The sequence below is a fragment of the Mirounga leonina genome, unplaced genomic scaffold (genome assembly GCF_011800145.1).
Source record: "Mirounga leonina isolate KUSES-001 unplaced genomic scaffold, KU_Mleo_1.0 Mir_114, whole genome shotgun sequence".
Taxonomy (NCBI): domain Eukaryota; kingdom Metazoa; phylum Chordata; class Mammalia; order Carnivora; family Phocidae; genus Mirounga; species Mirounga leonina.
In genome coordinates, this window is record NW_023270265.1 from 20797747 (window position 1) to 20821420 (window position 23674).

Genomic DNA, 23674 nt, shown 5'->3' on the forward strand with positions numbered 1-23674 from the left:
TCTGATCATTTCCTTGGAGTTAATACTCAGGAGTGAAATTACTGGGTCAAAGGGCACAAACATTTGTTAGGGCTCTTAATGTATCTCTCCAGGAAGGTTGTATTAGTATGTTTGCATCTGATATTGAAGGATCACTTTGGGGCCTACGAGGTGTCAGGAGAAAGTGGCATCTGAACCAGAACTTCAAGGGTGGGCAGAGCTGTTACCAGTGCAGGTGGGTGGAGGCATTTCGGGCGGGTGATAACATGCCCAGACTCAGGGAGGAGAGTACAAGGTGCCTGGGGAAATGGCGAGCATTCTGATTGAGTGCTGTGGCTCTCCACCTTTTAGGTATTGAGCACACTTAGAATGTTAAAATTCGGGGGGAGAACATAAAATGTTCAAAATAGGCAACAACTCAGCAATAACGCCAAGACAGTCACCATTGTGGTATAATGTTATCTCTATGTCCCAAAGCATCACCATTATTGTACCATTTCTTGCTCCCCCTGGTTCTGTGTTTAGAATAGAACTGTTTGTTGATCTCACCATGGTCTCACGTAGTCTCAGGACGATGTTCTAGAAGGCACGCTGTTTGGTGTTGGCCTGGAGCCATACTGGTTGCTACTATCATTCCCTACTTGACCATCAGCTCCATGCCCCTCATGACAGTCTTCCCACTGGTGGAATAGCGTGGTGGTCAAGAGAAGTTAAGAAGGAAGAACCCAGACTGCCTGGGTTCAAATTCCAGCTCTACCACTTATTGGTTGTGTGGCCTTTTGCAAGTTACTTCACCTTTGTGCCTCCACTTCTTCAACTGTAAAATGGGGTTGATGTTACCTACCTTTCTTTATAGGATTATCTTGAGGATTAAATGAGTTAATACACATAAAGCATTTGAAACAATGCTGTACAAAGAATAAGGACTTTTAATAAGCTTTAGCTCTTATTATTTATGTTAGCCTCAGTTTGGCCACTGGCTAAGATTTGGCAGCACATGTATGAAAGGTTTATGGCTGAGTGGGATGCTGTGCCATTCCCTCCACGGAGACCCAGAGGACTAGGAACGGCCTCCTTCCCAGCTCAGCGCACAGCTACAATGAAGAGCTACGTGTCAAAGGTGAAATGTTTTTATTTGGGTTCATCACAGAGATTGAATAGAGTCTTACGACACTCATCCGTATAAAATGCCGTAAAAGTGGTTGCAGGCATAAATAAGAATGACTCTCACTATTCTATTTTATAATGCACAGTCCTTTTTGATTACAAATAAGTATATGAAGTTAAGCTGCAGAAATAGTCTAGTTTGATTTCAGCAATTTCTAAAAATTGAATTATAAAATTAAAGACTCATAAAAAAGATGCTTTTTAAATGGAACCAGCCACCTTGAAAAATGTCCCGAAAAACATGGTTAAAACTTAATACTTCAAAAGATAACAAAATAAAAAATGTTGCTTGTTGGCCTGACTTTTCAGGACCCAGACCTCTGGGGGCTCCGGGCCTCGGTGAAGTAACCTAACAAGCCGCTCGGATCAGTGTCAGATGCAAACAAAACCATCTTGATTTCGGTCTATAAACGGAGACAGGATTCCCTCACTGCCGGATGACCTGAAAAGAAGCTTTTGCTTCCACTATGCATTTGGCCTCACGATCTTCATTGACAAGTAATTCTGAAAAGGAAACAGAATGTTAAGAGAAATAAGTAAGTTAGGGTTTCTCAGCCTTTGCCATTTAGAACCACGCGATCCTCTGTCACCGGGGACTGGCCCGTGCCCGGCGGGGTGGGCAGCCTTCCCGGCCTCTACCTGCCCCGGGTCCGCGGCAACCCCCAGGGGTGCCAACCATCCTACCGAGAGCAAAACTGCCATCAGTTGAGAACCACTGGTTTAAATCAATAGAATCTAAGTCAGTAAGAAGAAATTACTGTGTTTTGTTTTTAAAGATTTTATTTATTTATTTGACAGAGAGAGAGAGAGCGAGAGAGGGAACACAGGCAGGGGGAGTGGGAGAGGGAGAAGCAGGCTTCCCGCGGAGCAGGGAGCCCGACGCGGGGCTTGATCCCAGGACCCTGGGATCATGACCTGAGCCGAAGGCAGACGCCTAACGACTGAGCCACCCAGGCGCCCGAAATTACTGTGTTTTAAATGGTCAAGACAGATCGGACTACTGGCAAGTAGAAACCAGTGTACGTGTGCATTAACAAACGAAGTATGACACTAGGGACAAATAGAGACCTTACATCTGTGCTCTTGTGGTTGTGACTATGTTACCCTCCACAAAAACATCTGTATTATTTCCAGTACGAGCCGAAGGAAGAGACTTTAAATGCCTGGACTGTCCCTTCTCCACTTGGCAAAATGGGCTTTACCTCCTTGGTGAAACCATCCTCAGCCATCGGATCCTATGCTCATCTGTTCCTATCTCTATAAAAGCTTGTCTTTCATAATAATTTACTTATTCATATGTCTGCTTGTCCCCAGGCCAGGAACTGTTCGTGGGTAAGGAATCAAGCCTTGGTCATCTCAACACCCTGATTCCTAGCCCGTAGTAGATGCTCAATAAATCCCTCGAATGAAAGAATGAAGGTACGACTTCTGGGCACACAGGCAAACCTCCCATCTAGACTCCCATTTATGACTAAGGTGATTGAGGAAAATTTAAGGGAGAGGTTATGTGATGCAGGCCTTAAAGAACAAGTAAAGTTTTGATAGACACAACATGGGCAAGGGAACAGCATTGGCAAAGGCTTCCTGGCAGGTAAGGGCAATACCTGTGGGGGAGCTGTGGGCACTAGCTAGTTTGGGTGAAGTTCAGGGTTAATGTGGACCTATACTGAGCCCAGATTTGGGGATCTGTGGATGCGAGAAGGAGTTAGCTTGCAGGATGGTTTGGGACAAGAAAGTGTGAAGGTAGGAAGATCAGTCAGATATGCTGGCTATTATCCTGACCCACATTGCTAAAGGTCTGAGGGGTTTCTCCTAGAATTCCTGAAACCAAAATTTTTTTCAAACCAGGAAGTTCTGCCTATAATTTGTGACACCCTAAGAATGTCGTTCTCATCACAACACACATCACTTTAAATTTCCCACAGGCTGAAGGGTTGCAACACCACAACTGCTAAATAGGTCAAGGCAAGAACCAACTTGGGTGACTGACCATAAATCACACACAAAAAGCCAGGACACGAGGCCAAGGACTCCTACCGGTAAGGAGTACAGGAGCACAGCCACGAAGAGCAGCAGGATCAGCAGGAATAGCAGGCCGATGATGACCCACTTAAATCGGCGCCACACGATGAACTTCATGGTCTTACACGGGTTGGTGAACCAGAGGAAGGAGGTTTCTGGTCGGCTGCAAAAATTGCAAAGAAATGGTTTTACCTACCCAACTCGGGTAGGACAGATACTGCACCTCAGAACCTAACACAGTTTAAAGAACAGTTAATAACATTGATAAAGTCAAGAAAAGATATTATTCCCCTTAGTTGGCTGAGAAAGAGTCTTTAACATTTTATGGCCCCCTAAGATACTGAGGACACTCTGGACTTTGGTTTTATGGGAAAGGAGAAAGGTTAAAATGAAGCTGGCTCACCAAGCTCTCCATCCCCCACCCCTATTAAGTGCAAAATTAAGACAACACTGAATCCATTCCACTAAGCATATTGGAAGGGGGGCTTTCAGACTGCAGGTGTTTGGGGATCAGACATTGTAGAGAACAAAGAGGGCCTCTCACTTCGGTGGGTCCAGCTTGGGGTTCATGTTGGGTTCATCTCGTCCCTTCCCGGCTGGCCTCTCGTCCACCTCGTTCTCATTGAGGATTTCCAATGTCATCTCCACTTTCCCCTTCAGTAAAGCAGAACAGGTTAAACACATGACATCACGTTTCACAAATATTTTCATTTCAACCCAAGGAGTATTCCCTGAGCAATGATTTTTATTCTTGTAAAACAATCCTTAGATTGCCTTAAATTTTCCTCAAGAGATTTCATCGCATTTCCTCTTCCATGTGTTTCTGAACCGACCCATTGTGGGAAACTGAGAGGACAAATAGCTTTCCCTCTCGCTGCTCCCTGCTTTTCATTCTCTGTGCCCCATCCTCTAACTTTCTCATATCCATCTCCTTGCCTTCTCACACACTGTCCTTTGTAACTTTATTTGGACCAGATTAACCTAAATACTGCTAATAACAATATGGAACACTTACTGAGCATTAACTGTGGGCTCCGAGGGAGCCTCCATGCTTCCTGCTTAACCATGCTCGCCCCACCGTACGGAGCAGGGAGGGCACTCCATGGGTACTCAGTGTATACTAGCTGAATATACGAAAGAACGAACACATGAATGCTACGTCTGTGTTCATACAGGTTCCTAAGGGATGCCCTGGACACCGTTTAAGGCTTCTACGTGGATAACCCCATGTGATGCTCACAGCAACCCTATAAAGCAGGTACTGTGATGACCCTCATGTGCACTTGAGGATGCTGAGGCCAAAAGAGGTCTAGAAAGTTGCCCACTTTTATGGCCAGGCTTGTCACGGGCTTTCTAGGACCCCGGAATGTCCGCTAGGTCACCAGCAGTCTGAGGACCCCAACCCTGACAACTGGCTCTGCGGTGGAGCCGGCTGACTCCTGTACGGACGAGTCAGACAAAATGAGGGTCTGACTATGGCAAGTCGCTGCATCTCTCCCAGTCTATTTTGGGGGTTGTTTTTTATTTTACCTAGTTCAGTAGTAGTATTTTTTAAATAAAATTTAAAAAAATTTTAACTGAAGCATAGTTAACATATAATGTTATATCCCAGCCTGTTTCCTGAATCTACAAAATGGAGATAATGTCTACTCTCTGGAATTGTCAGTAGAACTAAGTGAGATTATCTATAAACTACTCTTTAGTGGTAGACAACAGATACGTGGTTTCCTGGGCCAGGAGTGGAGGGAATAGTAGACTGCACAGGGCACAAGGAAACTTCAGGAGCAATGGGAATGTTCTGGATCTTGATTCTGGTGGTGGTCTCAGGAGTGTCTCTATCAGTCAAAACTCATGCAATTGTGCACTATAAATAGGTGCAGTTTATTTTATGTAAATTATACCTCAAAATTGTTTTAAAAAACGTAAGGCACTTAGCATGTTGCCTATCTCCTAATCAATGATCTAGGATGTTAGCTGTTCTTAATAGCAATACTACATGATGAATGAGGTAGTCTTCTGTGACATGCATGGCAACCTGGACTTCTGCTTCTCTGTCACAGTCTACCTGGGAGTTCTCCAGACTTGCTTATAAGTTTCGGCCTTTGTGTCCAGTGGCTGTCAGGGCTCCCTGCTTCCTCCACCATTTTAAATTTATTTTTTTTAAACAAAAAGAGTTTGAATTTGAAGTTCCTTTTTCTGTATTGAATTGTACTGAAAGCTCAGAATAACTTAGCCTTCCCGGTGAAGGAGGGTCCTCAGGAAATAGTGTAACCACCCAGGGTCCTAGCTTTTCTACCATTCCAATCCCTCCACCTTCCACACAACCCCGAACATACGCTCACGGCATCTGCCACCTTCTCTTGTGATCCCAGTACAAACCATTCCTGTAACTTAAGGTCTCACCAGCTTAACACTTCCTTATCTTATCTGGCATCAACTGAGAGAGGGCAGAGCCTAAACGACAAAAGGAATGAATGACCCCGAACTGGGAAATAGTCATACAGCCATCACACGGGAGCCATCTTTATCTGCATAGCACGGCCACCAGCCTTTCATGGACTTCTGCTCAAACAATGAGGCAGTTTTTGCTTTAAGGGGGTTCATGGCTTTGAGGTCTGGAATCATGTCCAAACTGCATTTCTCTGATGATTTTGCTGGAATGATGGTGCGATGCAAGTCAAGTTCCAGGAAACCTAGCCAAGGAAACAATTAGACCCAAATAAGCTTCAATGGATCAGCCGTTGTTCACAAGTGAACAGAATGTTCTTGTCAGAGGAGAGGCAGACAGTGATTTTGAGCAGGTGATGGGTAAGTTAGAGAAAGGGATCCTGGTAGACATTTAAAATTCCTTCCAGATAGGATGGAAAGTGGTAGAAGAAATGTCTGTCCACTGCTCTGCATCTCACAGAGGGTGACACGGTTTATTTCTCAAAGATACAAACATAAACAGAGCTCTTCTACAAGCTCAAAAGAATTAAACATCTATAGACTAGATGTCCACTAAACGCAGATTTGGAATGTGCTCATAGTGGTCTCAAGCTCCCCTGAACAGAAGCACTGTGAGCGCGCAGGCTACGTGTGCTTGTTTAGGAGTCGTATCTTGCGAAAGGTGAACATTGAAGCTTTTTACCTTCAACTTAGGAGGGGGTTGGTAAATTGATGAGGGGGTTTGGGGAAGAGCCAAAGAACCCCAGGGAAGGCAAAGGTCTGCATATAAAGAGTGGGAAGGAAAACAGAGCAGCCCAATGAGGCAGACCCAGGGCCTGGGAGAGGGGAATTCAGAAGAGTATTATGTTATTGTGGTGGTGATGGGGCATGTGTACCAAGAAAGGGAAGGGCCCAAGGTGGGGGCTGTTTAACAAGTGCCTTTAACCACAGAGGAGGATGGACCCGGGGAAAGAACAAGGGCTGGTGACATTAAGGGATTGAGAGCAGCTCAGAGGAGGAGGGAGCCAATTCCAATGTGCTGAGGAGACAAAGTGGGTAGTCTGGATGTGGAGACAGGGCTGAGGCATTCCCTTGTGGAAACAGAGTGTTCATGGCAAGACAGGAGCTGGTGCAAGAGCCTCCTTGGGGAACCTTGAAGGTGGGTGGGGCCTGCAGAAAAGGGTGATGTTCACTGTGCGAAATTTTCAGAGGGCTTGAGACAGCAAGCAGGTAGGCCGCACTGCCCAGAGGACATCCAGGCAGTGAGTGTGCCCCAACCCTTAATTATCCACGGTACTGGAGATTTAAATCATTGATTCCGGATTTTAACTGATTTCACTAACTCCAAGTAAAATTTCTTAGAGAAAAGTATCCAAATGTAAGCCCTACCCAAATAGTCATCCAGAGAAAACTTGTCATTATCCCATATCTGAATGATGAGTCTGGGTGGGATCCGAAATTCAGTTTGGTCAATACTCCAGAAATGCTCCTAAAATGACAAAAGAAACAGAAAAACCAAATGACAGGGACTACTGGACTCTGAAACCTTCCCCTCGGGTCCATTGAAACCCCAGCATCAGGGCACGGGGCCTTTGTTCTCCTCGGCAACCCACCTCTACTACCCTCTCCCCCCTTGCCCTCAGTCCTCTACCCCATGGTACGGGAAATCTCAGGGCCACCAGCTAGGTGACAAAAAGGTTGTCCCAGGCAATTCCCAAACAGGAGGTTTCCCACCTGCCATGTTCCTATCGGTGTGACTCCCTGCTTCCACTCCTGGGGTTTGGGGAGTGATTGTATCTGCCCTCTCCCCCACCCCAGACCACTATGGCCTGCTCAGATTAACCTCCCAAAGCCAGGCTGTTCTAGGCCAGCCCACGCTAACACCTGCTGGGGTGTCACATTTGCTCAGTGACCTTCTACCCCCCAACATGGATGTCTGAGCACACTTTTCTCACATGGGGGTGAGGAGACTGGGGTTCAGCTTTCATGTTTTATCAGCGCAGATTTAAAATGTCCTGACATTTTTGGCTTTTAAAAATATTGCTGTGTTTTACATGCTTTGGTCAACCCAGATTCCTCATTCTAAAGTTAGGTGGAGGGAGGATTGGGTAAGGGTCCTCCAAGTTCTCACCTCTGGTCTCTGCCTCTGCCCGAACAATATTAGCCAAACATAATAACACCTCCACAGCCTAATTACACCTACATGCCTCGGGCCCCAGCAGAATGGGATTCCCCCAGTGTTTCATGAATTCAAAGGAAGATGGTTGGGTTGTTTCTTGTTTTTCTTTCCCTTTTTCTTTTTCTTGGAGCGGGGAGAGGGAGAGAGAGAATCCTAAGCAGGCTCCACGCCCAGGCAACCAACTTGGGGCTCGATCTCACAACCCTGAGATCATGACCTGAGCCAAAATCAGGAGTCAGACTCTTAACTGACTGAGCCACCCAGGCGCCCCTGTTTCTTGTTTTTCAGATGACATTCCAGAAATGTTGCCCGTTGCAGGGCTCGGGGGCCCTGGCTCTGAGGGGCTAGGAAGCCCATTCTGCTGTTGGCTGGCCTCACTGACTATCCTGTGTGGGGTCACCTCCAGGTGGCACGCAGGGCACTGAGAGGTCCAACACTAGATGTGGGTAGGTAGGAAAGGCCTACCTGACTCTAAATCCCTCACCTTCTCACTGGTCTGCCTCACCATCTGGACGTGTGCTTGATTTGACATCAGGTTGAGCCTGTGTCTCTAGAAAGTGCCCTTTGAAGGCATTTATCTCACTTGGCACGGAAAATTGCTCCCTACACCTGCAGCACTGAGTAGGGCCAGCAGAGGGTAGGGTCTGGCTAGGTGGGACATGAGGCAGGTGCATTTTGATCAGGTGTGGCGAGAGGAGGTGAACAGGCAGAGCTGGGAAAAGTTTATAGAATGTGGGAGAGCAGGAATGGGACAGGGGATCTATAAAAGACACCTCTCATTATTGCCTGCCCAGATTTCAGGCCCCCTTTTTGGGGAAAAAGCATCCAGATTTTCCTTGGGGACTCTTCTCCAGTCCATGCAGGTTGGGAAGAACGGACTCTGTTCCTAACTCCAGAGCTGGGCCAGTCTGAGCACTGCATCCCAGGCCACGTTGGTTGGTTCAGGGATGGGAACGTGACCCCAAACACACAGAGACACCGAGGCCCAATTCCAGAACTCTGGTTGGCACCATCCGGGGTTAGTTCTCTTTCTGCTGAGATTGCTGGGAGGCCAGGAGGTGGGCTGGGGCTGTGGGCAGCCATTTTGCCTCACCAGGGAATGAGGTCCATAGGAGAGGACAGAGAGAGGGGTGGAGAAAGTGAGAGCAATTCCTAAAGACAGCAGTTCAACCTGGGATCCAACATTCCTAAGCCAGCCAAACCTGGACTTTTCAGTAATGTGAACTAATAAATCACTTTTTTGATATAAGCCAATTTGAGTTGAGTTCTGTAACTAGAGTCTTACTAATTAAGACCATGAGGGCCTTGAACCTTCATGGAAGTGCTTCTGAAGGAGGTAAAGCAGATGCTAAGGTTTAATAAAGAAGGTAAAAGGGAAATTTCACCTACTTTAATATCTTGCCTCTGTTTGGTTAATGAGTCAAACAGTTCTGCTTATCATGGGAAGAAATCAGTCTCCCTGTGACATAAAAACATACTTGGGTGGTTGCGTATGTGAACACAAGATCCTCAGGTTTACCCTTTACTAAATCCTATACCCTGCTGCCCACGTTAGGGAAGGACAATTGTGTTTCTGGTCCTTCCGAATTGCACAAAGAGCTGTCTTAGCTTTGTGGCCCTAGGCAAGTATCTGCACCTCTGTGGGTCTCAGGTTCCCCACCTGCACCGAGAGGGAGCCAGACTCATGACCTCGGAGGCTCTGAGCAGCTCCTACATTCCCTCTATCTGGCGAAGCAGACCCAGGACACCCACCTCCCACAGGCATAGATCAGAACTCACTTTTTTAGCAACGATACAGAGTTGTTCAGCTGGGAGGTAGTCAAATGGGAAAACAAATCTCCAGTTAAAATTCCCTTCACCATCCAAGGACCTGTAATGGACATCTGTTTTCTGTTTGTTTTCTTCATTGCCAGGAATCCAGCTGAAAAGCAGAAGCAAACAGACTTTAGCTTCATGTGATTGACAAGTAATCTAGCCGCAAAATTGTGCAGTGATTAGGGGAGTGAAGGGCAGGAGAATTAATGCACTTTTCTTGGGCAGGTTCCAGTTATCTACAGAGCTGGGGGTGATTTATGAAGGGGAGGTACTCTGTTGCATCCAACACTGGTTGTAGCCAAATAAAATATAATTCCTCTAAAACCAAAGCAGGAAACCCTTTAGACTTCAGTTAGCGGGGATAAGGTGACATTTTCTGGAAAATATCAACAACTTATCTTCTATTTTGGGAACGCTGAAGCTTGCTGGCTATGATGCTAGTCTTCCTAACTATCAGTGTCTGTCATCACTGCTGATAGGCTTAATGAATATGAGTTAGTTCAAAATTTTAGCATTTCCTCTTCCATATTTTACTTAAGCAAACAAAACAGGCATGACTCAAGTCATCTTACGGCTTCCTTTTTTTTTATTATTCTTAAATTCACTATGATCGCATTAATAAGACTAGCAAGGGAGATGTAAGCTGTTATTTCCATGTGCATATCAACAAAAATTCATTTCCATAAACAATTTAACATCTTAACTTTTGACATTTGAAAAGTTTTCTGTGGCTTGTGCCTGGCAGGTAGTAGGCCTATTGAAGGAATGAATGAACGTTGGGGGGAAGAAGCTGATGTCACATCTGCCTGCTATTGGGAAGGGGCCTGTTTAGGAACTAGGAGAACGCTGGATTTTAGACTGGTAAAGTGGCAGAGGGCATGGTTCTCCACACTGATGGCCCATGAGAATCCCATTGCAATTGACCGTGGAGTTTTAAAAAAAAGACATACCTGGACCCCCCAGATAGGAGGCAGGCCTGGCTATGAACTCACTCTGCCACTTACCATTCTGGGCTTCCTCTCCCATCTGTAAATGAGGTTAACAACATGTGCTCCCTTCCCATGGTCAACATGAGGACAGCATGGAAGATGGTGACTTAGAAAGACCAGAATGGAAAGGGCGAAATCCTTAACTGTGTTACCGATCATCTGACGTACTCAGCATGCCTTGTTTTATTCTTCCCAACAACTACATAACTAGCTCCATTTTACAGATGAGGAAACTGAGGTCCAGACAGAATAACGTCCCCAAGGTCAAGGTCACACAGCCAGTAAAGGACAGAATTAAGTATTAATGAAGAAGTTGGTCTGACTCCAAAGTCCAGTCCTGTTCTTCTGCTTCAAGGGACCATGGAGACTACTAGAAAGTCACATGCTAACATTAGATCCTATTATTAGTAGTGGTATTGACATCAATCAACTACAATAGTTGTCCTTTTTGCTAGTTAATTAACTGACTAGCTCGATTAGTTGAAAGGTTCATCTTTATTCGCTTTTAAGCTTTTAAATTAACTGGCGGAAGAGAGTTCACACTCTTTGGCCAGGACCTTGGTGACTTCACCTCCTGACAAGATCCCCAGAGTGCCATCATCCTCCTTCCTCAGACCACTCACCCCTTGAAGCTCTTCACTTTTTTTTCTTGAATCTTTTCACATTTTTATTTTAAAACAAGTTAAACAACGACTCTATGTATTTGTGTACACATATGTGTAACTTTGTATGCATCCGACCTGGGAAGTGCCTTAGCTGTCCCTTATCTTGTGGCAGACAGTAAACACTATGTGTATTAGGGTTAGTAATACTCTAATATCAGCATGCAATGGTGCCAGGCATACTATTTATGCATAATTCATCTTTTCACATATAGTATTTAGATTTTAATTCCAAATAGGACATGGTACTTTAGGTTGTGCTTTTATTCTTTGATTAGAGTTTTCTCTCAGTCCAGGATTCCTTGCGTTTGTTTCTCTGATTTGAAAAAAAAATAATGCTTATGACAGTCAAATAAATTTGCATATATATATATATGTAATTAGCTAGGATTAGTTTTCCTTGGGGAATGGTAATAAGATCCTGAAATGGGAAAGAATAATGAAGAACTTGATGAAACATTCCCTGTTTACAGTGAACCCAAATGATAGTAATTATGTCTTCAACAAAGTTTTGATTGAAGGCCACTTGGGATCATAAGGGAAACTTTGTTATCACTTTATGAATATATTAAATTTCAACAAGTCTTGTCTTTTACATATCAAAGAACCAAACTTGGTCTATGTGGAATAGTAATCCTACTAGCTAACTAGTTCATTCTCTGTGTTGGCGTGACTGGCCACAGGGTGCCCGGATGACACATTATTCTGGGTGTGTCCCTGAGGGTGCTTCTGGATGAGATTAGAACCTGGACTGGTAGAGTCAGTGAAGTAGACTGCCCGCCCCGGTGTGGGTGGGCCTCATCCAATCTGTTGAAGGCCTGAAGAGAACAAAAAGCAGAGGAAGGAGGAGTCAGCCTCCAGTTCACCACCAGCTTTCCTGAGCCTCCAGCTTCCAGATGGCAGAACCACGGGACTTCTCAGCCTCCAGAATCATGTGCGCCAATTCCTTTTAACAGACTCCTCTCTCTCCTTCTCCTTCCCCCCACCCCCACCACACACACACTAGTTCTGTCTCTCTGGACAACTCTAATACGCATAGTGTTTACTCTCTGCCAGGCACTGTCCTAAATGCTTTGAGTAACTCAATATTCTGACTATCCCAGAGCAGCAGGTACTATCTTTATCTGCATTTTGCAGATGGGAAACCGCAAGCTCACTAATTTGCCCAGCTGGTAGAGAAAATACCAGGATTTCAACCCAGGTAGTTTGGCTCCAGAGTCTGGCACTTTAATCACTATGCCATTCTGTACTCAACCTCTCTGATTGGGATATAACATGAAACTAACACCAGCATGGATTATTTGGAATTGAATGATACAAGTAACAGGATGATTAACGGCTATGACACTTAATATGTTGGATGCAGGCATTCCATAAATGTTGGTGGAATCAAAGATTTTTTTGGAAATATGCTAAAGTTTCTTTTCCATGGACATTAGCTGCTGGTAGTAAAATATACAGAAACTGAAATTTAAAAAGCCTTTCTTGTGTTTCTAGGGCTAGTTACTCAAGGTATCAAAAAGGAATAAAATGAACTGCATGACTAAAAAGAAAGAACAAGGCTGCTAATAAACTGAACCCACTTTAAAAGAGAAATGTAGAAATATTTATCGGTGCTAATAGTCATTTGATACCTCTGCTTATAAACAAGATCCATACAGATTTCTCTTCTCTTTCTGTTCTCTCTCCCTGTGTCTCTCTGGAGCTTCCTGAGCAGACTGCACAAATGGAATGAAACAGCTTCCCCTTACCAAGGATTCTAGAGAGGACACCTTGAATAATGGTAACTCACGAAGGAGAGAGTCCCTTTCATTCCTTGTCTGTCAAAGGCAAATGAGCATGCTAACCTTACCCTTTGACATAGATGTCACTCATTTCCTCTCCTGTGATGCTCTTCTCATCCAAGAGAACGTCCTTGGTATTCCAGATGATCACACGCAGATAGTATCTGAAAGGAGCACATTTTGAAGGTGGGCTTTTTTCTCTGCTCCTGCACCAAGACCCCAGTCCGATATAGTAGAGTCTCAAGACTACTTACTTTTTGGCTTTCCTGGGGGTGATGTTGAAAGGAGGGCCTGGTGGCCCCAAACTCTTAGGGAAAACATCTACCCACATCTGAAGTTTCCCCTAAATCGTTCAAAAATGAAAAAAGAAATTAAGTTGTATTATAAGTGGCCGAGACTATAACTTTCTTTCATATTTTCTAGGTGAAACTGTTTCTTCAGGCCTGCCCATCTACTAGTCCATATGGAAAGTAAAAAAGTAGAGCAGAGGAGCAAACCGAGATAAATCATCTGTCTTCACTGTCATTTAGGCCACCCACTTCCCACTCTCACCAGGAGTCTCTGATGGCTACATATGCCCACCTTTGTCATAGTCTGAGCGCCCGCTGGCTAATAAAAAGAGGGCTTCCCATCGCTAACCCAACCCCCAACACACACACACACACACACACACACACGCGCGCGCGCGCACGCGCTCATGTACCCTCTTACAAATGACTTGAAAGTTGGATCCTTCACTTAGAACTCTATTCATCACATTGCCTACTTGTTCTCAGTCCTGATTTTGTGACATCCAAGGGTTTCTCCACTTACCTCCAGATAAAAAATCAAAATAATGTAAAATGGTATTTAATTTATAGAAGAAAGACTTACAACATGGCACTTTCAAAGGAGAGACCCCAAGCAACAGCAAGAACAGTACTGTTCCCCAAAGTTGAGGACACCCTGACATCAGCTGGCTGGTGTCCACCACCTGGGAGGAGGCTTGCAGGAAGGGGAAAGGTGAAAGCCCAAAGAACACTTGTGGTGCCATCTTGGGGAGGTCCTGTCAGGTCTCCCACTGCCACAGACCAGGGCCATCTATCTGACTAGAATGTTCTTCCAGACAAGCTAGGAATGCCATTAACAAACCACATCAGCCATATGAACCAACTTAAATTCCCCAAACTGTTTTTGGATGTTTTTTAGACTATACCTTCAGACTGGTCTTTAAGAAGGTTACCAAGGAAACTAGATTGGCTTCTTATGCACGGTGATCAAAATGAGTTAACTGGAACTCTTGAAAAGGGATAAGTTTTCCTCTGGTCCTGACTCTCCTCTAACTAATCTCTAGGGCTCAAGGTCATGTATCAAGCATGATGCAGAACATGAGGCATCTGGGTGTCTCCTAAGACCCAGCCACAGTCTGTCCACTCCAGTAGGTAGAAGTGATGGGCCCCGGGGGGGGGGGGGGCACAGGGAGGGGAGGTGTGGATTCGTAGAAATCCTCCTCACTTTGTAATTTCTTGAGACTTTATTCAATGGAGGGGTGGGAAGGGAGAGAGGAGAAGGAAAGAGAAGGTCTCTTTGCGGGGAAGGAATAAATAAGAAGAGGATGAAATGAAAACGTGGAACAGAATAAAAGCAAGAAATGAGTGACAAAATAAACTAGTAAGCCCAGGCTACTTGCGGCCACTTTTTAGAGATAAGCTTGTCCACTGCTGTGTGGTCATTGTCAGCAATATTTGCATCCATTAGATTACTATTTCTTTAAGTGTGAGTTCCTAGCCACCTCCATTAGAACCCCTCCAGGGACTTGTTAAAACTCAGATTCCGCCTCCCTACCCCCATCTCAGACCTACTGAATCTGAATCTCTGCAGGCATGGCCCAGGAGTCTTCCTTGTAACAAGCTTCCACGCGGACTATTCTATCATTTGCCATGTCTCTCCTTGCTTTTCAGGAAACTGCTCCCCAGCTCCTGGGAACTGACCCTCCTGCATCACTACCCATGTGGTCCCTGTGATGAGCCACCTGGTGCACTGTGGCTCAGCTTCCTCCCTGGCTCTTTGGTCTCAGACATACCACCTCACCCAAGGGGGGCTGAGCACAGTGCTTCCCCAGCCGCCCACCTGGCCCCGCCCACCAGCGGTGGACAGTTGGGCCAAGCTGGGGCAACCAACCCTTTCCCTGTTTGGAAGTAGATGGGGCTACATTATAACACAAAAACCTTAGAAATGCTCTACAATATTCTGGCACATAGAAAGGTGATCACAGGAAAAGCACAGACTAACAGAGATTCAGAGAGAGAAACAGACAAGAGACGGGGAGAGATCCTGGCCCAAGGTTGTTCTGAGCCATAGTCACCCCTCCTGTCTGGATTTAGTGAGTTACCTGGAAATTCTTACAATAAATTCCCCTTTGGGATAAAGCTAATCTGAGTTGCTTTTCTATTTCTTGTGTATCTAAAAGTGTCCAAAAGAGAGAAAAGAAGCAAATCTGGGTCAGCTCCTGCCACTGTGTTTGGGATGTGGATGATGGGTCTTCACAGGGAGGGCTCTTTTACCTGGGAAATGTTGGGCTGGAAGGTGCTGTGCAAAGTCCTGGTTTCCACGTGCTCAGGGACCAGTCCCTGAGTCCTGAGGATGTGAAGGGCAAGACGCTCATCAGGGGCCCCGAGGTGCTGGTGCAGGATTTTGTTGGCTTCTGGAATGGAAAATGGCATTGAAACAGGGATGGGCATCTGCAAACCGTTCCGCCAGATTGCCCTGAGGGGCACGCAGCCCTTCATCCCAGAAGGGCGAACTGGGCAGGCAGGGTCAGTGTGCGGACTTGGATCTGTGAAGGAGTCACGGATAGAAGTATCTCTTGACCATGGGCCCTGCCCCAGCCAGTCTCGCACCTGACTTGGGGGCTGCCAAGAGCAAAGGGGCCAGAACACACCAGAATGTGTATGTGAGAGCAGACTGCATTCACTTTTCTGGCAGAGGCTCACAGCCGGATTCTGTTTCCCAGCCTCCCTTGCAGTCAGGTGTGGCCACACAACCTAGTTTGGCTCGAATGTCACACAGGTAGGAGTGGTGTGTGTGTCACTTCTAGGCCTGGCCCGTAAAACCCTCTCATGAAAGATATTCTAGGTGCTGTTCGCTTTTGGATGCAGAAGAAACAGCCACTTCAGGTGCCTGAGTCGAAGAAGAGCAGAGCCGCATGATGGAAGGGCCTGGATCCATGATGCACTGCTGCCTGTTGGGATACCGACTGTGAATTTCAGAAAACTAGTGTTTTAAGCCACTGACATGTGGAAGTTTAATTGTCGCAGCAGCTAGCATTATTGTGGCATTTTAAAACCAACCCTCAAATTCTCTGACGCTTCTCCCACCGAGAGGTGGAGTCTCTGTCCTCTTCCTTTGAATGTGGAGACATATCTGACCCCTCAAGTGTGGAGAAAGAATGCCGTGTGACTTCTCCGATGAGGCAGGCAAGGCCACGTAGCTTCTGCTTGGTCCTCTTGGGATGCTGGCTCTAAGGGAAGCCATCTGCCATGTAGGGAGCATGAGTATCTAGAGACTGCCCTTCTGGAAGGGCCTGAGGAGGTGTTCTGATCGTTAGCCCCAGCCAGGAGCCAGCATCAACTGCTGGCTGTGTGTGCAGGCCGTCCGGGACACCTCCCCCCACCTCCACCCTGGACACCCCGCTCTGTCAAGCCTTTGGATAACCATAGCCCTTCCAACATCTGACAGCAACCAACCACACGGGCTACTTAGGTGAGAACTGCCCAGTGAGCCCTTCCTGAATTCCTGACTTGCAAAACCGTGAGCAAAACAAAATGGGTGTTTTTCAGCCACTAAGTTGTGGGGTGATTTGTTAGGTATCAATAGCCTTGTTACTGAGACAGTTTGGGGGGAGTTGTTTATTTGGGGGTACTCTTAAATAAGGCCACGTTGCTTGCCAGTTAATTCCCAATCCCTTTTGCAAGTTCTTATGTTGACAGCAACATCAACAATTCCTAAGTATCGCATCATCCCTGGTATTGACTCAGTCCTCTTCAAGTGGAAGGACAAAACACAGTTTCTTGCAATGTTGAGAATAAACAGTTGAGGATCAGGAAAGCACTTTTACTGCCATGGGGCTGTATTCAGCTCCCCCTGGAGACCCTGTGCACCCTCCAAGGCAAGCCCCACTGCCACCCGCTCTGGGAAGCCTCCCTCCCTACAAAACACTGAATAACGCTGTAACTCTTATGCTCTATTAAGCCTCCTTCAGGCTTTGTCGTAGCGCAGCTAGCTGGCTATGTGTCAGGACAGATTGTATTATAAATTACTGCCGGAGAAAGTGCAAGATCCCAAGCTCAGATGTGGGCCAGATGTGAACTCAGAAGATTCTTCAGATCAACCCCCTGCATCCCTGGGCCTTGTCAGAGAAGGGCTGGAAGAACGATGGACTAAGCCTGGGAGAGAAATTCTTGCACTACCACCTGAGCACTTTTGAGCTAAATTATGAGCTAATTATGCATTACACAGAAAGTAGTTCCTTACTAGAACCGTGTGTTCAAAGTGCAAATGGCTATGGCCTAAAAAGGTCAAGTGAAACATAAGACAGACAAGAAAATGTGTACACTTTGACATGACAAGACGGCAGAACTCTGCTATAACGGGGCTTTTGTTAGATAGTCATGTGTGCGGAGTCTCTGTGGTATAATTACTGCTCTGCCCTTCCCCCCCACCCCCCGCCCCCAAAGCGGACCTAGCAATAGAGATGGGTCGCTTTACTTTGTAACCAGCTTGCGGTCTCTGGTCATGCACTTACCGAATTCATCCAAACTATAGTCTCGCCCTCCATATCTGATTCTACTTCCATCTTCAGAAAGGATGGGTGGTGGGAAGCCTTTGTATCTGGCTACATTTTGAAGCAACTGTGTTGGTCTCAGCTGATCTCGCCAGGTGTTTACTCCAGAACTGTGAAGAACATTCCACACCCAGAGTTACCGTGGGCACACAGGTCCTTCTTGGATTCACACGCATATACTCATATACTTACAGACATGCCCACGTAACGAGGGAGCAGGGACTGTGCTCTACCCTCTGGCTCTTGTCTAGAAATCTATTTCAGACCTAAAATCCACAATTACTTTGGCCTCAGCCAGTGGATCCTTTCCCTCCTCCCCGCAATTTCCTCCTCCATAAAAATGAGGGGTTTGCCTACACGCTGTCATCACAAAAGCAAGCTTATAAACTAGAAATTGCAAGCTGTATCTCATTAGATATTGTAGGAAGATGCCAAACAGCACTTAGGGAAAGACGGACATCGCAAAATTCATCAGGGGTGGGGGGTGGGGGCAGTGCTATGTCCCTCTTCTCCCGAAGATAGTCCTGTGATTAAAAACAATATGTATCTGACGCAAAGGAGCAGGGGCTCAGGGAAGACAGGCACTGAAGCAGAGAACCAAGGCTTCCCCACATACTGATGTCGGATGGAGCAAATTATCTCCATCTGTGGCCCAAGCAACTTACACACAGTATTGCTCCGGGATGCCGCAGTGGGACCCAAACCGGGAAAGGAATCGGTTTTCCAAATCAATAATTGTTTCTCCCACCTTTTCATCACGAGTAAAGGTGTCATAATCATAGACAGAAATTTTCAGATCTTTTTCTTGAGGTAAGTAGCAGCTCAGTTCATACATTCTAAATAAACAAATGCAAGGTTAGAATATCCATGATTCTATGTAGACCTCTCAAAAAAAACCTCCAAAAAACAAAAAACCCAGGGCTTTGTGCAGAGAATCCCCAGGTGGTGGTGACGGCGGCTGGAGGGGAACATGGTGACTGGGACAGCCAGATTGGGGGGGGAGCAGTGGGTGGGGGCACTTGACAAGCAGTCCATGTTAGTAATAAGAACAATACAAGGTTATATGCTTGCTCAGGGGAAGAGCATGGCTTTAAATATCTACGTATGAATCCCAACCCTGCTGCTTACTAGCTGTGGGGCCCTCGGCCAGTTAGCTCCCTTCCCTGTGTTCAGCTTTCTCATCTGTAAAATAGTGACAGGAATACCTACCATCCCGTGTTGTTCTAAGGGTCAGGTGGAGCAATGTTTAGAAAACATCTGGCATGACTGCATCGCTGAAAACCCAGTAGCTATAATATTAGTTATTCCCTATAATCTTATTAACATTATCATCACATGCCTATTAACTGGGGCACCCAGGCATCTCTGCCCAGCTGGGAGATTAGTAAGACACAGCACCCTGATTTACAGCCCCCTATCTGTGCCCTGCTACGTTCCCTCTGCCTCAACAGAGACCACTACCCCATGGAACATCCCTGACTCCCCCACAGGAGCACAGGGCAGGGGATGGTGAGTGGCATGCACCAACAAGGTGGGATGTGCAAGGGGCCAAGAAGTCTCAGTGCCTCCACCCAGGCCGTGTGGTCTGCCATATGCTTTTCTTTGGAATCCATGTTAAAATGCAAACACATCTGAGATAAAGAGTACTTCCCATGGCAGGTGAGCAGCGTAGTATAAGTTCTGAAAGGATGATAAACAGGAATGGCAAAAGCTCTGGATGGGCGAGGTTTGGTTCTATATTTGTACCATCCACATAGGTAATGGGTCCCGTAGTAGGTGCTCAATAAATTTGGTTGAAGGAAAACTGTCAGAGGCCTCTCCCATCCCTCCTCTCCCATCCCTCCCCCCTCCTCCTTGCACTCAGGTGTGTGGACCAGTTCTGGCCCCCAAAGCCAGGAACGTTAATCCATTTGAGCAGAAGGATGTGTGCCATCGAGGCCCTGGAGGAAAGCTTCCAGGATGTCTCCTGGATAAATCTCAGTGGCTTCTCTAGATGGCTGTAGCCAGGCAGGGGCCTGCAGGAGGCAGGTAGCCACATGAGAAAAGGCACATGAATCATGACTACACATGAAGCCCTGAATCCACAAGTGCCCCATAATATCACATTTTTAGAACTGGATTCCAAGGGAGATGTAATATGTGTCCCTTGAGAAAAAGAATTCTTTGGTCAAATATGGTTGAAAACCACTTCTTTTGGAGTGTCTCTGGTCAAACTAAAGGCTCAGAGAAGTCCTGCAGTTATTCTTTTTTAACCCAGGTGTCTCGGTTTGATGAACAATACTTTTTTTCTTGGAACACCAATTAACATTCTATAGAAGACATACATTCTGGGCGCCTGGGTGGCTCAGTTGGTTAAGCGACTGCCTTCGGCTCAGGTCATGATCCTGGAGTCCCAGGATCGAGTCCCAGGATCGAGTCCCGCGTCGGGCTCCCTGCTCGGCAGGGAGTCTGCTTCTTCCTCTGACCCTCCCCCCTTCTCATGTGCTCGCTCTCTCTCAAATAAAATCTTAAAAAAAAAAAAAAGGACATACATTCTGTTGAACTCTGATCTGGATGTTGCTATGATGGGATAAGAATATGCTGATAAGCACATAGGAAAGGTTGCTCCTTTCTGAATTCCCCAGAATCCCTGAGGGTCTCTGCTGAAAAGGAAGTCAGCCCTGTAAGACTGAGGCCAGAGACAAAGAGCTGCAGAGCCAGGATCTCCTTGGGGGGGGGGGGGGGGCGGATTCTGCCCACATACCAGGCACGGATTGGCCGAGCAGAGCCTGACAGCATCACTTCCTCCCAGGGTGGCTCAGAGCAAGACTTTTCCTGCCACTTAATTAAGCCTGTGCTTGGCTCCTCTGAGACGTGTGGTTCAGATGGGGCTGCCTGTCGGCCGTAAACGCTGGCTTTCCCCTGCTTCCCCGTCGCCCTCACATGGAGCCCTCCTTCCTGCCCTGCGTGCCTTTTCCTGTCTAGACCTCAGGGCTGGATCAGCGGAAGACAAGGAAAATGATCATACTGCCGTGCCAGAGGATTACTTCCATTCCCTGGCCCCGGCATGCAGCTTTGGGGTGTGCAGCAGAGGGGTGTTTGTGTGTGTGCGCGCGTGTGCCCGAGTGTGCCCAGGAGCTGAGTGAGCGTGAGGTCCTGTGTGTGCATATGTCACAGGGTGTGAGTATGTGTGAGGGAGAACAGCGCGTGTGAACCTGAGAGGCTCTGAGTGACAAAGACTTCGGGGGGGGGGGTGCGCCCGCACAGGAGAGAATGCATAAGGACACAAACCAACAAACATGAGTAGAAAAGAAGAGGATGGGCAAGATGGTCAGGCCAGAAATGAAAATACAGGCCACACATCAAACAAGAACAAAATATTCTCCTGTTTGGCAAGGTTCTGGGAGAATAACACCGTTTCCACCAGTGTTTTGCACAAAGAACATTTATGCTACACATTTAGATCTTGCCATGAATACGAAGCTTTCCCGGGGGTGTTGGAAAAGCTGGGGCCTGGTCAGGACTTTCCACCTCAGTCTTGGCTCTGGCATGTGTTAGCCCTGGCGACAGAGTCTGGCACCACATTTCCCTCACCTCCCGCTGACAGGCTGCGCGTGGCCGTGAAAATGAGATGGTGGGTACCACACAGCTGCTGCAGAGATGGCCCGGGTTCCAACCCTGACTCTGCCTTTTACCAGCCGAGCACGTGCGGCACTGGTTCACTCTATGCCTCAGTTTCTTCTGTTGTCACACGGGGATGAGCGAGAGCACCTCAGAGTGGTGACATTTCTGAGATGTTTCATCTAAATGGCTCAGCAGAGGGTGTGCACCCAGTGAAAGCTCAGCAAATATTAGCTATTATTAAATGTGGATAGCACTTGATAGCTGAAAAATATGGGTACCCTTTAGGGGTGCCGTGGATTGCCTTCTCCAGGAGAACGATCTCCTTCCCCTGGATGGTATCAGTGTGACAGCCCGGAAACAAGTCTAAAGTGGCCACTCTGAAGAAACCACAGCTTTTTCAAGAGTCTTCAGGAAAAGGAGGCAGAGGGGCATTGTGACCCCATCACTTTCTGCCCTCTCCTCAGTTTTGCTAACAGCGTCATTAATCCATTTGCTGGATCAAAATGGTAGAATCAGAATGTCCCAGAGGACAGAGCCCCAGCTGGATTCAGGGAGGGAGAACCAACATGTTGCTACAGGTAAGTCACGCTGCCTGTCCTCCTTGTCTAGAACTCAGAAACTCACTGGACTTCTGGGCCTTGTGCCACCCCCTCCCCGGCCCCCTTGCCCCCTCGACCTCCCGGGCTCAGAGCAAGTCTCTCTCAGAGAAGCCCATCTCATGACTTGGCTTTATTTTCTCCACGGCACTTTCCACTTGCAGGTGTGCACTCACGCATTTACTACCTGCTCTGCTGCCTAAAATGTTTGTCCAGTTTGTAGTCACGGCTTCGGGCCCTAGAACAGAGCTTGGCACATGTCACATCCTCGCCACAGAAGCCATGAAAAGTGAATGACAGACAAACATTTAGAAATGTTCGTTACCTGCCGAAAACCGGGTTGAGTGTGTTGGGGATGTAGTGGTCTCGATCTTCGATTACTTTTTTGCCCAGTGTTATTTTTATATAAGGGTCACACTGCGGGGACAAAACAGATGGTAAGCTGTGTCACCATGGGGTGCGAGTTCAAGGCAGTTTCTGGGGCAGACTCAGGGGAGCCTCCCACCCACTCCCACCCTGACGAAAAGCTGGTGGCTGGGGCGCCCACGGCACCCAGCCAGCCACCTGCAGAGAAGCCCTGTGGGTTGAAGAGGAGGTGGCAGGGAGGAGGGACCCAGCAAATCTCCTCGAGGTCACATCTGTAAAATGAGAAGCATGAACCAGAAGATCCAAAGCCCCTTCAAGCTCTCAGATAAATCTCCGTTGGGACAATCCTCTTGAATACATTGTTTGGATAGAGTATCTTTCCCCCTAGTGAGATAACAGACGCCCCAAAAGAAAGCACATGACAATTATTGTGGCTGATGACTGTAATTATCTTGCTACAGGAGAAGGCCCCACACTCAAACTCTTACCAGGCCATTGTTGTCCTGGGGCTGGAGCTCTAAGCCTCGAACAATGTAAATCCTAACCGTGCATTCCTGTGGGACGCTGTCAGGTAATTCCCGAAACTGCCTGGGAGGGGCCGGCACGCTGGGGTCATCCGACAGGGGGTAGATTCTAAAGGAGCCCTAAGGGAGAGACACACAGATGTCCTCACAAGGGCCGCGGTGGCCTGGGCAGAGGGTTCCTGCCCTCCCGACCGTATACACTCGGGGGCAGCCACTGGGGCCGGGGGGTTGGGTGGCCAGGGCTGCCTTTTGGGAAAGAAACAATGTCGGTTACACTTTGTGTAATTCCAGTGGGGAATGTGAAGTGACGGTAAGGGAAGTGTTGAACAAATCACAGGGGAGAAGAAGGGGCAGGGCGAAGCAGGGAGACCAGGCACACATCTAGGCAAGAGTTGGGTCAGTATGGTGGCAAAGGAAGGGGTGAGGAGTGAAACTCTGAACGTATTTTGAAGATTGGAATAAAAGTGATTATTTTTTAGACCCACTAATGTACAAAGGATGATTTCCCTTTTCTGGCGCCACCCCTTCATGAGACTGGGAGCTTCCTGAGGGTGGGAAGTATGTCTTGTTCATCACTCTATCTCCAAGACCTAACACAGGGCTGGGCACGTCGCCGGGGCGCAAGGAATGTTCCCTGAATGAGTAGAGCCAGCAGGCCAGCTTGTGAGGCCATAAACCTTATCCTGAAACCAGCTTTAGTCAGCACAAGAGAAAGCGGCCCATTGGATTCAGACCCCGT

At 47.1% G+C, this 23674-nt stretch overlaps 1 protein-coding gene across 3 annotated transcripts in view; it reads right to left on the reverse strand.

Moving 5' to 3' along the window:
- Positions 1–1091: 1091 nt before the first annotated feature.
- Positions 1092–23674, reverse strand: part of MYOF (myoferlin) — a 153238-nt gene continuing 130655 nt past the window's right edge. For 2 of the 3 annotated variants that reach the window (XM_035025232.1, XM_035025221.1), the window contains 13 exons: positions 22900–23055; positions 22371–22462; positions 18512–18682; positions 17808–17956; positions 15568–15707; positions 13279–13367; positions 13093–13188; positions 9554–9695; positions 6985–7084; positions 5671–5861; positions 3713–3822; positions 3184–3331; positions 1092–1650 (listed from right to left, as the gene is read on the reverse strand). In XM_035025232.1, the coding sequence (XP_034881123.1) occupies positions 1612–1650; positions 3184–3331; positions 3713–3822; positions 5671–5861; positions 6985–7084; positions 9554–9695; positions 13093–13188; positions 13279–13367; positions 15568–15707; positions 17808–17956; positions 18512–18682; positions 22371–22462; positions 22900–23055 (1623 nt within the window). In that variant the 3' untranslated portion in view covers positions 1092–1611. The remainder of the gene's footprint in view (positions 1651–3183; positions 3332–3712; positions 3823–5670; positions 5862–6984; positions 7085–9553; positions 9696–13092; positions 13189–13278; positions 13368–15567; positions 15708–17807; positions 17957–18511; positions 18683–22370; positions 22463–22899; positions 23056–23674) is intronic. The other variant, XM_035025241.1, reaches the window with a different exon arrangement.